General features: G+C 36.4%; 1 protein-coding gene across 5 annotated transcripts in view; it reads left to right on the top strand.

Moving 5' to 3' along the window:
- unc5a (unc-5 netrin receptor A) overlaps positions 1-18,185 on the top strand; it is a 225,442-nt gene that overhangs the window by 143,767 nt on the left and 63,490 nt on the right. For all 5 annotated transcript variants that reach the window (XM_051860879.1, XM_051860881.1, XM_051860880.1 and 2 more), the window contains exons 3-5: positions 11,086-11,229; positions 15,467-15,570; positions 16,416-16,596. In XM_051860879.1, the coding sequence (XP_051716839.1) occupies positions 11,086-11,229; positions 15,467-15,570; positions 16,416-16,596 (429 nt within the window). The remainder of the gene's footprint in view (positions 1-11,085; positions 11,230-15,466; positions 15,571-16,415; positions 16,597-18,185) is intronic.

Genomic DNA, 18,185 nt, shown 5'->3' with positions numbered 1-18,185 from the left:
CCTGTCCTCTCTGCTATGCATGTTAGAACAGGGCCCCCTTCTGCCACAATACATGCTCATCGCATGCTGATCTTACATCACATCAAACAGACTCTCTCTAGAGGCAATTTAGCATCAAACATCCAATAAACCGCAATCAACATTGACATGCCAATATGGTGCTACGCACAGATCAGGGTGTTGATGCCATAAGATAAGAAAATCAATCAGCAGACGAATGACAAATTACACCTTGAGTAACCTTCACTAGCTGCCTGTTGAATTTATCTTACAAAAAGAAATCTTATATAAAGGAAACTCAGTATTTTAAAGAAAGTATTTTAAGGCAAGATTGGTGTGTTTACGTGTTCTGTTACAAAATAGTCTACTAGATAAACTTGCGTTCACTGTCGCCAGGGCTTTCTCAGGTTATAGATGCTTAGCATTTAATGTCAGTCACATAAAAGTCGACATAAAATCATAGTGTTGTCTTTCATGGTGCTTGTAATCACTCTTTCCATGTCACAGCCCATTTCAGGGCTCTGTAGGCTTTTATATTGGTGTATTTTCCCTTTTTCAAGCTGCAGATTGACACGTTAGCATGCGTGTCAGTGGTTTTTCTAACCTACCTGCAAGTCATTTCACCTTGAGCTGGCATTGGCCTGAACTAGACTGGATTGATTGGTGCCGCAGCCACATGCTGGGTCACCAGCCTTAAATAATCCATAATTGAACGGCGGGCGTGAGCGGGAGGCCTTGAACGTCGCATTCACAGTCGCAAATGGACAGTTCAATCAAATTAGAACTAGCAAAAAATATTCCTGAAATAACTAGAATCCTTGAGCCAAGCCTTGACCCAAAAAGTGTGCTGGACAGACTGGTTTGGGGTCCCTAGATGTGCCCACATGTCACCTCCGTGGCTGATAGATTTAATGTGGCCCCTGGAACAGTCTGTCTGTCTCTTCTCTTCTTCATAGACTGCTGCTCACTGGAGTGAGCCGAGGATTACAGTATCTTATTAGTGCAGGAAAAGAGACAGCCGTTCACTGAGTCATCCTGCCTGTTGGTCCACATGGGCCACACTTCCAGCTTCAGAGTGCCTGAGGACACTGGCGTTTTTTGGAGCTTTTTGGGGGGATGAGATGAGTAGTTTTGATCCTTCGTCTATGTGCAACATTATTTGGGACTGTTTATTATTAGTGGTGCTACCCAAGAAGCTCAAATACCTAATCATACATGCCATTTATTCTGTGAAGGATACCTTAAATCATGTGGCTTGTTGAGGAGAGGTGCATTTGTAGTTTAAGCATTTCAACTTTTTTTAACATGCTGGATGATAAAACGGATGGGGGAAAAAATCCTGTAGACTTACCCCAAACCATATCTAGAGACTTAAAGTGGGCTTTTATGGACTGTTAGGAACAGCTAGAAACCACATAGCTGTGTGATAAACAACACCTTAGCCTGATAGCAAAGAGTACTCTACTTATTTTTTTTTGTTTTTTTATTATTACTATTTTTAAATTATTTTTTTATTATTTTTCATTATTTTGTAATTTAATCATTTTTATATTGTATTATTTTTGAACGTATTTATTTAAGTATATTAATTTTGTTTTTGTATACATTTGATTAATTTCATTAATTTTTAAGAATTATAAAATATTTTATAAATAAATATTTATATAAATAAAATATTTTATAAATTGTTAAAAATAAAAAATATTTATAAATAAATGTTTTTACTTTATTAATTTTAAACATCTACGTAACCTATTTACTCTTTACTTATTAATTTATTTTTGGTCAGATTTGAACTCAAGCATTGTTTAGCATAATGTTTGTTTCATTATTTGTATTATTTTTATTACATGTATTTACTTTTGATCTTTTTGTTTATGAGTAATTTTATTGATGCCCAAGGAAAAAGAATGATGGGGAAATTTTATGAGGCAGAATTGAACTCATGTTGACCTCATAAGCATCGGCTCAATGTTTCGGCACACAGCACAGAATTTTGTCGGTTTTAATGACATTTTCGAATTGCTCTGATTATTCATGTGTTTGTTTACCTCTCTAGCTTTGGCCGCAGTTTCAGGGCTCAGACGTCCAGAAGCGATAGCGGGTAATGAAAAGAGTGTAATGCAATGAAAGAGAGTGATATGTTTGTCAAACAACATGGTAAACATTGCATTATTCAACACAGTTCAAAACACTAATGTGTTTTAAATGCGTATTTACCTCTCTAATTCAACACTAATGATAAACATCATTATTGCCACTAGGTGATGTCTATACAGGTGATGGAAGCAATTATCTGTAAGATTCAGTGCATCAGAGAATGACTCTTTATTCCAGTTGTATTCAACTGGAAGTCAATGAAAAATAAAAAAAGTCCCTTGTGATGGGCACACGCTGACCTTCTGACTGATCGTCCTAGTGTAAGTCAGTTCCCCTTAATCCCAGCTCCCATTGATGAATCTTAGCTCTCCGCGCTCTAGATGCGGCCTAATTGAATTTCCTCGGTCACAATGAAAACTTACTTCAACCTGCCAGTTTCGGGCCGCGCCTTTGATAAGCAAATGACCCCCGTGGAATTGAGGTCACCGGCAGCAAAAACAAGAGTGAGTGAAGAAAAAAAAAAAAAATCAAGTCTCTTCACCAGACAAGCCCCTCTATCCACTCACAAGAGAATAAGAGCAGCGATGTCACTGCGGGTCTGTGAGTCTTGTCTGTACTTCTACACTCGCACACACAGCAGCCTCCGTCCTCTTCACAATAAAATTCCTTTATAGCAGTAATGAGAAATGTTACTCACACATTTGGATGGATAACATCCTTGAATAATGCATCTCTTTGCCACCTAGTTGCTCCTCTTGCAGCGTTTGCTGCTCCTTTGGGGAGCTGTTGATGCAGACACAATGAACAGATGTTCACTGCTGCAATAATATGTAGAGCAGTCACTGCAAAGTCACGCTGGGACTCAGATAAAGTTATGGTGTAGTGTGTTGGAACGGGATGTTATCATATCCCTGGATTCTACTGTGAATGCACTGTTGAATCCGACCAGGACCCTGTTAGTTCCCTGGAGGAAACATCTCATTCATGGTTTTTCCTGTGAGAGTACCTACAAATACAACAGTTGAAGGGGGAAAGTGTAACTGAAATGATGGAAATTCTGTCATCATGTCATTCCAAACCTGTATGACTTACATTCTTCTGTAAAACATAGAAGATATTTTGAGAAATTTCTCAGTGTATTTTTGTTTATTCAAAGGAAGTCAATGGTAATCAAAACTGGTTGGTTACCTACCATTTCTTCTTTTATTTTCCACATAAGAAGGAAAGTCATACAGGTTTGGAACAACATGAGGGTGAGTAAATGTTATATATAATATATATATATATATATATATATATATATATAATATAATATTTGGGTGAACTGGGATAGTGAATTATAAAGAATTGTTACTATGCAGGAATTATAGTTCTGTCATGACAACTCTCGGAGTGTTTGGCATTGTAATGGATATGACAATGTTGATATGTTTGGTCTTGGTGGAATAGATCTGCTACGCTGCTGCTGCTTTTATTGCTGCTGCTGTTGATTATTGCTGCTGCAGAGTAAGTACGGGACTTGCTACTGCCAATACATACACGACACGCTGCTGTGAGCAAGTAAGACATGCTGCTGCTGTACAAAGCATACATGAATTACCCGTAGCAGATCTATACAGGTGGAGCTGGGGAAGGTGGACGGTTTCTGAAAGTGCACTGCACTGTTAAGGCAAATGCTACTCATGTATTTGAAGGTTGAGCACGCAAGCTCATTGGCTACTAATACAGCAGGAACCAATCAGCTGTGCCCTATAGATAATGATGTGATTATGAGCAGGTTAAGTTAAGGACCTATTAGCCTGTGCATCTAGAGTTTCATGGCAGAACTTTGTATTAAGTTTCAATAAGTGTTTGGAAATATGTTTTTCTTTTAGCCACCTTAAATAATTAGTTCATCCAAAAATTTAATTTCTGTCATTAAGTACTTACCCTTGTGGTAAGTTTGTATCCCCTATTGAAAGCAACGTAACTGCCATCATTCAAGGTCCAGAAAAGTAGTAAAGACATCGTTAAAATAGTCATCGTGACTACAGTGGTTTAACCTTAATGTAATGAAGTGACAAGAAAACTTTTTGTGCAGGGTAGAGAGGAAATTGTTGAATAAAGTTATTTTTGTTTTGTTTTTGCGCACAAAAAGTATTCTCGTCGCTTCATAATACTAAAGGGTTAGTTCACCCAAAAATGAAAAATTGTCATTAATTACTCACCCTCATGTCGTTCCACACCCGTAAGACCTTCGTTCATCTTCAGAACACAAATTAAGATATTTTTGATGAAATCCAATGGCTTAGTGTGGCCTCTATTCCCAGCAAGTTAATTTACACTTTTAGTGCCCAGAAAGGAACTAAAAACATATTTAAAACAGTTTATGTGAGTACAGTGGTTCTACCTTAATATTATAAAGCGCCGAGAATACTTTTTGTGCACCAAAAAAACAAAATAACAACTTTTCAACAATATCTAGTGATCGAATCTTTTTGTTTCAAATCAGCGGTTCGGAGCGCCAAAGTCATGTGATTTCAGCAGTTCGAAACAAAAGATTCGAAGCAGTGTTTTGAAATCGCCCATCACTAGATATTGTTAAAGTCAATTTTTTTTTTTTTTTTGGTGCACAAAAAGTATTCTCGTCACTTTATAATATTAAGGTAGAACCACTTTACTCACATGAACTGTTTTAAATATGTTTTTAGTTCCTTTCTGGGCACTGAAAGTGTAAATTAACTTGCTGGGAATAGAGGCCTCACTAAGCCATCGGTTTTCATCAAAAATATCTTAATTTGTGTTCCGAAGATGAGCGAAGGTCTTACGGGTGTAGAACGACATGAGGGTGAGTAATAAATTTAATTATTTTCATTTTTGGGTGAACTAACCCTTTAAAGTTACTTCAAAGCATTGGATCTTAACCTTTTTGACTGACAGGCCCCCCAACACAATATCAGTAGGCTTCCTAGTGTTATTTGGTGTTTTTTATATATATATATATATATATATATATATATATATATATATATATATATATATATATTTTTTTTTTTTTTTTTAGCATTTTAATGTAGAGTTCAGTTGTTTTAAAATATAATTAATAATATATTAATTTAATTACTTATTAGTCAATGATCTTTGCTGAGGCCCCCTTGTTGAGAAGCACTGTTTTAAATGGTTAGTTCACCCAAAAATAACTTAAAGTTAAAGACTGATGTTTGCATAACGTCTCATTTTTTTCAGCTTCTCTCAGAGTGTTGCATTTTTAAAACGCTGTATCAAGTTTGAAATGGTTTACCATTGGGGGAAAAAAAAAAAAAAAATTCTGTGTTCAGTTTCATTCACATTATTCCTTATGATGCATGCATTGAATTCTGGGAAATGCCTGGGAACTGGTTGACCTTGTGGTCTGTTATGAAAAATGCACTCGGTTCAGCTAACCCCAGAATGGAAAGCAGCGTCATTATTATTCTTTGTCTGAATTTTACGTCTGTATTTAATAATTTGTTAGATGTCATCGTAGAAAAATGGGACGGGTTATGAATTTTTAACAATTAATTTTGAAGGTGTGCCGCATGTGTTGAGTATGCAGACGCACAACACGACAAAAGCATAAAGCAATAACTCAGAATTACGATTCAATCTCCGCAGGGCCTTTTTTCTTTCAGGGTCTAATAAATGTGTCTTCATTTTGGAATAATTTCCTCCGTCTGTGGGGGTTTAACAGTATTGGAAGCGGGTGCTCGCATGTGACACTCAGTCTAAGAGTCAATTATTCTTTAACTGTGTGACCTCTTAGACCCCAAAGGGAGGGTTGCCACAGCGACCTCGCTCAAGGGCTCAGGGGTGAACATTTTAATGGTGTTCCTAGTCAAAGACTTCATACTCGGTTAATTACTAATTATACAAATCTGCGTTACAGTATTATCCTGGCCTATCATGCAGCTAAATCTGTCATGCAGGAAAAGTGAATTTTCATGCCTGAGCAACAGTGCAGGCCATTTGGCATATTCACAAAAGTGAATGAAACCGAATGTGGCGGCCTCAGCGGTTCGTCATGAAGCGCAGAGGGAGTGTGAGGTCAGAAATCCGGGTAATTGCTGCTAAAAGAAACAAAAAGCAATTAATAAAACAATCAGTGTTTAAGATAGCTTTTCCTCTGACTATTTCAGGACTGTGCCTGTTTCTCTTAATTGTATTTCACGTTTTAATGTGAACGATAATTACATTTTCTCTCTCTAAAAAAAAAAAAAAAAAAATCACACCTTAAAAAATCACCATGATATTAGTGGTCTAATATCATAACTATTTCTGCTTATATTGAATTGGTTTTAAATGAGTGTTTAAATTAATTGAGTGTTATTTTCAACGCACTTATTTTAGTCTGGATTACAGAGATTTGTGCATTGAATCTTATATTTTTGACCCGTTGCAAAAGTGTTTTGAGCCATCAGCGATGATTAAAGTCCAGACGTTGTGTCAGAGGAGAGCAAGATTGTCTGAGAGGTACATTTTGATGTTGACGCCCTGAGTAACACTGGAGGGTGGTTTAAATCTAACAGTAATTGCATGTGCTCCTAATGTCTGCCAAGATAGTGAGACACAAGCTCTCCATGCTGCCCTATTTCTCTCCTCCTAGAGTCTCTCTGCCAAGTGGTGATGGATGTGATGTACACTGATTTGTGACAAACGGGTTGGAGCAAGAACTCAAATGACCAGTAGGATTTGAGATGATGCATTTTTGTCACATCGCTGGAGCACTTGACCACACCGTGGCTAATTGCAGAATGTGGTTATTGGAGTTGTTTTATGGTTTTATTACGGTGTTTTGACATTAAATGCTTGACTGGCCATGCAGTGTAGTAGTTTCAGAACTCCATATTTGGACATCATAGGGGAGTTGGAATGTTCAATTTAAGTCTTTGCACACTCCTATGGTGTGCAAAGATATGTTTAAATTCCATTGATGCCAATAAAATCAATTTAAACATTGAAATGGCATCCAGAAATCAATTTGAACATTTGAAGGCAGCTATGTTGTGCACAAATCTATTCAAACATTCAAATGATGCCAAAATATCAGATCTAGCATTTGAAAGACTTGTTCATTGAAATATTGTTCAGAACCTTTTTTATTTTACCTATGGAGCACAAAAAAAAATAGATTCAAACATTTGAAAGATTCCAAAAAATGTTTGGAATGTTCAAATATGCATTTATATAGATTTGCACGTTCAAAGGGGACATATAATGGAAATCTGACTTTTTCTGTGTTTAAGTGCTATAATCGGGTCCCCGGTGCATCTACCAACCCAGAAAATGTGAAAAAGGACAACCCAGTTACTTTGTTTTGGCATGCTATTCTCTGCAAGCATGTGAAAAAAATGAGCCGCTCAGATTTCGCTCCCCTAGTGACATAGGAAGGGGATCTTTTTCTAATATTACCGCCCCTTAATCTGCATGTTTCCACTGACGGTGCCGTCATTTTATTTTCACAAGCGACAACGGTGTACCAGTTCTAACGCCATGGCAAAAGTTTGAGCAAAGCATGCTAACTGTTCTGCCGTTGGCTGCACAGACGAGCACAGAACACTATTTAGAGATTGGATAGCCTGCAAGTTGACCCTGGCAAGCTTGATTGCTCAAAAAAAAAAAAAAAAAAGGATTGTTTCTGTCCGAGCGATATTTTGGAAAAAATATTAGACCATTCACAGCATTTGATAGCAATCATAAACATTAGCCTGGTGTGTATGGCTCTGTTTGGCAATCAGGTACATTATGTATAGTGGGTGTTCATACGGGTTTTGCACAAAAGATTAACATGACAGCACATGCTAGTCGAGGAATTGAATAAATTCCACAGCAACTACATAAATTTATCCACTAACCATTCAGAAACCTCCAGTTGCATTCTAAAAGTAACTTCTTCCTGAGTTTCTCCATCAGTATCCCAGTCCAGTTTGAAAAATGTAAGGCTGAATACCGTTCCGTTAGTGGAATCGTCATTTTGCCTGCGTGAGATTCTCCAGCTTTGTTGTTGTTAAGTAACTGAAGCGTGAGCTGTTAAAGCTCCGCCCTCTTCTTGAAAGTGTGCAGAGAGCAGCAGCTCATTTGCATTTAAAGGGACACACAAAAATGGCATGTTTTTGCTCACACCCAAATATGGGCAAATTTGACAAGCTATAATACATTTCTGTGGGGTATTTTGAGCTGAAACTTCAGACACATTCTGGGGACACCAGAGACTTATATTTAGGGCCCTATGATTTCCGCGATGCAGAAAACACGGACGGAATTGCGGAATTCAGTGTATAACATGGAATGTCACGGAATTTGTCACATTTTTGGTGAATGAATTAAAAGCAGGTCAATACACTTAAATCACATCGCGATATAGACTAGTGTCTGTGAATATTAAACCACAAAGATTTCAAATATGAATCCTGCATGCCTGTGTGCCTCTGAAATGAATGACGCAGAAGCGTGGTTTTATTTACCTCACGCACGCACGCACGCACACAGAAGCACATGCAACGCTCGCGGTGTTTTCATCCTCTGTCGTCTCACTATATGAGAAAATGAATGCACGAAATTCATCTCCAGAGCCGCTCTGAAAGTCGTTTCATCAGCATTTAACCGCTTCGTTTGAGAAAACTATCGTCATAAACACAGAGAAACTCAAAGCTCTAGGCAACCTTTCAAAATAAAAGTTCGATTTAACTTGACAGAAACATATTAGTGTTGTACAGTAGAATTTAGATAAATCAATTTAATAATAAATTATTAAAACTATATATTTTTTTTAAACAATAATCTCAGTTTTTCTTTCATGTTTTAATTTTAACAGTAAAGCTCTGTTATGCAACACATTGTTTGACAAAAAAGTTTAATTTCATGATTAAAAGATAAATTAAATGGTATGCGTTCATTTGATTGCCGGAAAAATTAAAATACGCAACAGAATTTCTGAAAAAAAAAGAAAAAAAAAACATTTCATAAAAATACATTTTTTTTAATTAATAAATTTAGTTGTTTTTAAGAATTCAATTAATTAGACATGCTTTTTGATTATTAAAATGTAATTAAACCATTAAAATGGAATCTAGAAGTTCAAACAGAAAACAGAATTTGGTAAAAATAAAACAGAATTTGAGGGGAAAGAAAAAAACGTATATCCTAAGACCCTAAAAAATATATATATTTTTTTTTTTTGTTAAACTTTTAATAAATTGTTGGTAAAGTGTCATTATTTCAATTAATTAGACATGCTTTTTGATTACTACAAATTTAACCATTAAAATGGAGTCCAAAAAAAAAAAAAAAAAAAAAAAAAAATGGAAAAAAAAAAACGGAATCCAGAAAAATTAGAATGGAAAAAATGGAATTTGCGAAAAAATAAAATGGAATTTGGGAAAACATAAAACGGATTTCATAGGGCACTATATATTACATCTTGTAAAAAGGGGCATAATAGGTCCCCTTTAAATGAAGAAATCAATTCAAAAAAATTCCTTTGAACATTTTTTTTATGATGCCCACAAAAAGCAATGTGAGTGTTTGAATGTAGCTATGATGCGCTAATGTCTATTTAAACATTTCATGCCCTAAAATCATTTTAAATATGATGCCCAGAAATCAATTTGAACTTTCAAACACAACTACTGTATGATGCTCACCAGTCGATTCAAACATGTCAATGTTGCCCAAAATCTTATTTTGATGTTCAAATTTGCACAAAAATTAAAATAAAATTGTGAGTTCAATGCAACTACGATGCACAAAAAGATCTGAAATGCCAAGAAATCATTCTATTCAAACATTTTGATGATAAAAAAGGTATATCTATTTGAACATGATAATTTTTCTATAATGCCCAAAAATGCCATAGGTTTTGAAACCTAGGCCTTGGTTCTAATAAAGCCAAACAAGAAAAAGAAAGATGTGGAAAAGGAAAGGATTAATAATTTGGATGGAGAGATTATGGGAGAAATTAGGGGGAAGGTGGATGTTGAGGGAATGTGGACATCTTCAAGGTCAAGCTTTCGTGTTAAGATGAGCGATAGCCATGGAGGAAAATATCAGAGGCTTAGGGGTTGAGGAGCTGGTCCAGAGATAATGAAAAGAAAAATTATCTTTGTCTAGCCCCATCCCTCCATCCTCAAAGAGAGCTTTATTATGCATTACACATTTTATGTTGTTGGTGTTGGTTAACTCTGATCATGTTCATTTGTAATTGTCAGCTGAAAATGAATCATTTTGTTGGATGACTTCACATCAGTTATATAGACATTATTCACCCGACTGTGGTTGACAAATTATCGCTTCATTCCTTTTTTTTTTCTTGTCCTCTTTTACATTTTATTTTCAGAAAAGACCTCTGAGCTTTGATGGGATAATCCCAGCCACTCATGTCTGAAAGGAAACGCACATATTGAGTAACCAGGAAAAATATCTCCCACTGGAAGCTCACATAAATATTAATATCTGATTATTTATTAATTCACCCCAAGGAAGCATAGTAGAGTTTGGGATTTTCTATTTTGAGGTGGTTTCGCATGTCATACACTTCCTGCATTTAGTAAACAATGATCGTCAATCATCTGTCAATATTCCATGAATTAAACAACCAACGAAAAATGTTTGTTTGCAAAGAACTTAATTTGTTTCCCCTTATTGCAAATGGTTGGCAGCTCTTCACTGGATGTGGTGAACCTCCAAAAACCTTTGGAAAAAAGTGGACAGTTTGCCACGTCTAAAAAGTTTGACAGCTGTGATAGATTTCACATTGTTGCCAGTTTTGATTCACCACTGCCAGTGAAGTGCTGCTAATTTTTGCCAGCCAATTTGCCACATATTAGCAGCAAGTTTGACACAAATAAAGTTTTTACAGGGGTCTGGTGTACGCCTCATCTGAAAGACTGTCTCTGAATGTCTGTCTCTGTCAATGGCGATATGTTTTGAGCACTGAGCTGAAAGTGTTTGCTGTGTCTGGTTTGGTCCCAGGGCTGCCGGTGATGCAGGTGAAGATTGACATCTCCAGACAGCAGGTGGAGAAGATCTTTGGTCTGGAGGATTACTGGTGTCAGTGTGTGGCCTGGAGCACTACAGGAACCCAGAAGAGCCAAAAGGCATATGTGCGCATCGCCTGTGAGTTCAGCTCTGCTATCTTATAAGGCAAACATTTTGACCAAATGCCACCTTATAATCTGATAATGATAAATGTCTAGGTTCTCAACTGGTGGGTCTGTGTTGATCTGGACAGGAGGAAAAATCTAATGCAAACTCTAAATGTTAATAATAAATTGCAAATAACCATACAGCAGAATGGTGCATAGTTTAGATAAAGTACCAAAATTAATTAATTATGAATTTGATATTTATAGATTGTAATATTTTTTTTAAACATTTTTGAAAGAAGTCTCTTATGCTCACCAGGGCTGCTTTTTAAGAAAAATAAAAATACTGTAAAAACAGTAATATTGTGAAATATTATTAAAATTTAAAATGACTGGTTTATATTTTAATATATTGTAAAATGTAATTTATTCCTGTGACGCAAAGCTGAATTTTCAGCATCATCAGGGTCACATGATCCTTCAGAAATCATTCTAATTGATTTGGTGCTCAAGAATAATTCTTATTATTATCAATGTTAAAAAATGTTTTTGGAAATATAAGCATATATGAATATACATATGTGTGTGTGTGTGTGTGTGTGTATATATATATATATATATATATATATATATATATATATATAGTGTGAGAGAGAGAGAGAGAGGGAGGGAAGGAGGGAGGGAGAGTATTAATTTATTCTTCTTAAAAAAAAAAACCTGACCCAAGCAATTATAAACTAGAAAAAAAAACACTTTCCGTATCTTTTGTTATTGCTGACATCAAAGTTCATGCATCCAATCAAACTTCACAATACAAGAAACTTCATTTAAAATTTTGATATTTATACATGCTTTTATGCATTTGCAAAATGTTAAGTTGAACAAAAATGTTCTTACCTGGTTGTGTCATCATTTGATCCCAGTGTAAAACTTAGAACCCAAAGAAAAACCAGTTGCGAGCCACAGGTCTAGCTGACTGTGTTTAGGCAGTTTATTAGTTAGGCTAGTTGCCATTCTTCCATTATAGTCTAGAAAATATAGATGCTGATATGGCAGCTAACATTATTTATCTTTATTTGTGCTGTGTTTAAATGCACACTAGCTACATGAACAGGTGTTTCCTGTCATAGATAACTTTGTTTGTTTGAATACTTCAACACTCCTTTTAAACACTGTGTAAACAGTGTGTTCTGGTAAAAAGCATGTTCAACAAAATTCATTTATCCTCAATGTATTTAAAGTGCTCTACAACACTGTAGCATTTGCTCTTTTTTATCACTCCACCGTTAAGTGTTTTGATAGTGATATACTTTCTATTAAAAGTTATTTTGAAATTCCATTAAGCCAATCAATCTAACCACTTATGTTCCGTTTTCTCCCCAAGGCTGATTGATTCAGTTGGTTTTATATGACTTATTTAATGTTTGATTGGGAAGTTTGATCAGGAAGAGCCCATGGCAAGGAAATCTGCTAATCTGCAATTTAACACTTTGTAATTGCCTCAAGAGGCCTGGTGGTTTTGATATTTCTGTGTGATTAAACACCAGGAAACCGCACCACCGCACCGCCTCGCTCAGAACAAACATCAGCATAAAAAACGGAGGAGAAGACGTCCTTACTTTAAAGAAAGACGATAGAGTCTAAAACAAAGATTAAAGCATTGTGCGATTAAAGTGGTTTTGGGATTTATCTCAGAGTGCTTCTTATAAATATTCTGAATGGATATATCTCTTGCCAAACATAGATTCACTTCAGATTCTACTTTCGCATAATGAAAGGACTTTTGAAGGAATTTACTCACCCAAGAACGCATACAATGACCAGGTGCCCTGAAAAGGCCTTATAAGAGTGGTTCATATGTTTCCTGCAAACAAAGTACCATATGACTTCTGAGCACTTTGAATATAACGCATGATTCATATGGACCACATTTATGTTTTTTTGTCATGTATTTCCGTATGCATTTTTTTTGTATGTATTTCCGTCATTTTTGAAGCTTGCAAGCCTCAATTCCCATTCATTGTAATTGTGCTGGGGTGAACTATTCCTTTAACAAACCTCCTGAGTTTTCCCCTCAAAGTCACTACAATGTCATCTCAGGACTGGATGGCCATCTAATCCTTTGTGCCGCTCCTATTCCCATTAAATCCTATTTAATTAAATTGAATGTCAAAGACCCCTCTTCACCTCTTAATGTTTGCCAAGGCCTGATTGTTGAAGACAGGCATGACATCTGTTTTGAAGAAATGAAATGACTGGCAGTGTCGCTGTTATTGAGAGAGATTTTATTCCCCAGCATCGGAGCTAAAGACAAGTCCGCTGTCTCAATGGACACCTCCTTCCAAAAGCTTTTTCATGTCATAACAGTTATAAACGTTTATGTAAATGTTGTTTTGAAATTTTGCCATCCATAGTCAGGAGGACACGAAAGCCCTCCATCAACACTAATGCAATTTTGACAAGCAAATACAATTCGACTTGCATCAACACTTGTCCCAGGGGTTTTAGGTGGAGTGGGTGGTCGTGTGGATACCACAGCCTCGGTGCGGTATCGAGTAGAGGAGGAAGATAATGCAATTCCTTTTTGTTGATGCTTTGCCTGGGGGCTGCAGACAGCCTTTCTCTGAAGCAACCAAGCAGGGTCTAATAAGCACTCAGGTCTGTGATATGGATCCTTCTAAGAGAGAAAGGCCGCTCAAGGCTCTTGTTGAACGTACAAGGTGCAAACAAAGCCCTGAGTTATGTATGGAGGAGCACTGAACCCCCAAAAAACATGGCTAAATATGACACAGATAATGTTAGATTAAATGGCTTGGCAGTTTACCTTCCTGGTGATACATGTACAAGTTCTGATCCACTTTATGACTACAGGAGGATTTTAGTCAATATCCTGGCTTGAGAGCCCACAGGAAAGAAAAAAAAAAAAAATGCAATACATTTAAGAGCACATTTACAAGACAATAATTTCCTTAAAAACTGAAAAGTTATTCAACAGTTCACACGGATCTGGCAAAACAACTGAAAACACTGTATTATTCATGCCAGGCCAGTAGAGGGCGATGTCACTTTGTAAAGAAACACTATGCGCCTATAGACTGAACACGAAGGGCCCTATTTTAACGATCTAAGCGCATGGTCTAAAGTGCATGGCGCAAGTGCACTTAGGGTATGTCCGAATCCACTTTTGCTAGTTTAATGATAGGAAAAATGGTCAGCGCGCCCGCCGCATGGTCTAAAAGGGTTGTCCCTATTCTCTTAAAGAGTAATGGGTGTGTTTTAGGCGTGTATGCGCTTTGTGCGCCCGATTATAGGCACATATTAATAACGTGCTCTTTAAATAACAAAACAAATATTGCGCCATTGACTTTAGACCAGGTTTTAGTTGGTCAATGGTGCAGTCTATTTCAGTTGCCTCAAAATAGCAACGTGCCGACAATGTGCCTGAACACACCTCGTTTTCAGACCAGCATGCCCATGTACGCACAAATGGGCGCAAATACATTTGCTATTTAAACAATGTAGCGCAGGACGTGAAAATGATAACTGCGGCGGGCTGACACTAGCAAAAAACACTTGCGTCATGCCTGGCGCCGCATTGCGCCGGGTGTATTATAGGGCCAGAAATGCGCATGACGTCACCATTTTCACAAATTTGGATTTTTGCAGTTTACATGGAGGCAATAACAGTATCGTGTTAAAAAAAAAACATACATTTTGAAACCCGTTTTTTAAAAGTTTTTGTTTTCAGGCCCCCAAAACGCCCTTGTCCAAAATGCATTTACATTTTTAGTTGTGTAAACAACCCCTAAATTCTCACTTGTTTCTTCTAGACTTTTGCTTAATGCCCTCTTCAAACTAACAGTGATTTGATCAGGTTGCAAAGTGAAAATCTGGACCTATATAAAATCTATACATGTAAATAAATAAATAAAATAAAATATATATTTTTTTGTGTTGCCAAAAAATAAATAATTGTATATAAATTGCAGCAGTGCATAATGCATCATATCATACGCGCATAAGCACAAGCGCACAACATGTCAGAACGCACTCACCAGGTCACGTCTTTTCCTCTGAGAATATATACCAAATATAATAACCAAATTAATGTTAGTTACACTAATTAAAAATGTTTAATATTAATATACAATATCGTGCACTACAAGGTGTTTATTTTTGCACAGCACAGACTACCATCTTTTGTTGTGTAAGTTTATATATACTGTATATTGCTAACGACTAACAAATAAAATGATTTTGCACTACAGATCTGAGGAAGAACTTTGAGGAGGAACCGCTGGGTAAGGAAGTGGCACTTGATCAGGAAATCCTTCTTCGCTGTCATCCTCCTGAAGGTGTGCCTCCTGCAGAGGTGAGAGCAACAAGCAAACATGTTAACAGCCAACGGCTCTGCTAATTATCCCTCTCATTAATGTACTCACACAAATATACCATCGAGCCAGAGATCTGACGTCTTTCACCATATTCCGTCTGTTCCGTGAGCTGGACTTGGATGAGGAACCATGCAGAGTGATTTGGCAGCTCTGGGAGTCCCATCAATAATACATGTACTTTTGCACTGGTGCAGGACTAGACCAGCCTGCGACCAGCTGTTGCAGCTCAAAATGTCCATCCAAACTTCCAAACTTTTAAAGTCCAGTGTGTTCAATAAAATGTAAGCCTTTGTCTCATAATAATACTCATAATAATATTACAGTAAATGATTTTGACTAATTCACCACTTTATTATTATTATTATTATTATTATTACTATTATTAGCATTAATAATAGTTACAGTAACATTCTTACAATGAAAGTTTAAAAGTAGAAAGTTGAAAAATTATATATACATTTATTTTTTGTGATAATAAACATTATACCACAACATAAAAATTAAATCACATTTTTTCTTTTGTTACCAAAGTATTACCATAATTGCAATTTCTACTTTAAGTTCTATTTCTAATTTTAAAGTGAGAAATACATGTTCTAATTTTCAGTGTACAATAGAAAAACAATTGAAAGAAAATGCTAATCCACTTTCTTACTGCCCCATGCTACCATGCAGTGCCTGCCAAACTTTAACATCCTCAGTCCAGGCTTTGGCCTTGGGAGCTGCCCAGAATGGCAGCTGGATCCGAGGGCATACAGAGCATTTTCCATCCATTTGAGCCAGATTGAAGTTGTGAAATGTTTTCTCTTGCGTATATCTATAGGTGGAGTGGCAGAGAAACGAGGAGCTGATCGACCCCAAGACTGACCCCAATTTCTTCATCACCGTGGACCATAATCTCATCATCAAACAAGCCCGCCTGGCCGACACAGGGAACTACACCTGCGTGGCCAAGAACATTGTGGCTCGACGCAAGAGCTCCTCGGCTACTGTGATTGTCTATGGTGTGTTTCTTCTCATACTTTGTTCCTTTCTTAGATCACAGATAAATGGACTTTACCTTTCAAGATTCTGACAAAAGTTTGGGATGATTTTGACCTGGAGTCAGGGGTAATTTACTGAGAGAGTCAGGCTAGCTGTGATGAACAACTCTATTTTGATCAAACTTTGAGAATAAAATGTACTGACTATATATATATATATATATATATATATATATATATTAGTCAATAATTTTATCTCTTAAAAAGTTAGTTCACCCAAAAATGAAAATTCTGTCATTTATTACTCCTCTTCGTGTCATTCCACATCCGGAACACAAATTAAGATCTTTTTGATGAAGTCTGAGAGGTTTCTGTCCCTCCATAGAGATCCAACGCAACTACCACTCCAAGGTCCGGAAAGGTAAGAAAAAGACATCATTAAAGTTCTCCATGTGACTCCAGTGGTTTAACCTCAATTTTTTGAAGCAAGTGCTTTGTGCAAAAAAAACATAATTTACCACTTTACTTACAAACATATTGATCTGCGTCCATGAGAGCTTCACAATGCATGCGTGTTGTGTTCAGACTCACGCATCAACTCAACGCACATGCACGAGTGTTTACGTGAGCATCACGACACATGTTTTGTGTTCACGTGAGAGATATTGTTTCATGGACATGCCTTGGATAATATTATTTTGTAAATAAAGTGATAAATTATGTTTTTTTTTGTTTTGTTTTGTTTTTTTTTTGCACAAACAAATCACTCACCTCGCTTCATAAAATTTAGTTTAAGCCACTGGAGTCACATGGAGTACTTTGATGTCATTCTACCTTTCTGGACCTTGGAGTGGTAGTTGCGTTGGATCACTATGGAGGTAAAGAAACCTCCTAGACTTCATCTTTATTTGTGTTCCAAAGATGAACAAAGGTCTTACAGTTGTGGAGCGACACAAAGGTAATTAATGACAATAAATGATAATTAATGACAGAAGTAATAAATTTGTGATGTCAGAAACACCAGCAATTTCAAACCGCATTTTGGTTCACTGCAGTTTTAAGGAGAAAATACTCAGCAATGGTGTTGACCTATGAATTTGCACATGGTTTGTCTTAAAGCATATTAGAAACACCACATAGACATATAAACAACATTAAAAGCTTGATTTTCACCACAGGGGGACTTAATTTTTTTTTTTTTTTTTTTTAAGTACTTCGGTCACAGTTGTCACAATTAACTAGAAAAGAAAGTTCTCAGAAATTGGTCAGAAATTGTGGGAACCCTGTCATTTGAATAATTTTATTTAGGTTAAATGCTGCTTGCCTGACTTTGTAATATACGTAAATATATTTGCATTATGTAACATACATTTACATACATTTTGTAAGTGTGGCCTAAGTGTCCAAATACTTTTTTTAATTTTGTTTTTTTTTTTTTTTTTTTAGGCCAATGTATTTCTTGTAGACCTTAAAACTAAGCATTGGGGAACATTCTGATCATGCTGTAAATGATTGCAGCAACATTACAACATATCAATTTGGGAGCAAAGCAGCCAGACAGTGTCTCAAATCTCAGCAGAGCTGACAAACACTCACACTGTAGTTGAGCT

The sequence above is a fragment of the Ctenopharyngodon idella genome, chromosome 14 (assembly GCF_019924925.1).
Source record: "Ctenopharyngodon idella isolate HZGC_01 chromosome 14, HZGC01, whole genome shotgun sequence".
Lineage (NCBI taxonomy): Eukaryota > Metazoa > Chordata > Actinopteri > Cypriniformes > Xenocyprididae > Ctenopharyngodon > Ctenopharyngodon idella.
Note: the sequence above shows the minus strand (reverse complement) of the source record. Positions and strands in the feature narration are given on the sequence as shown.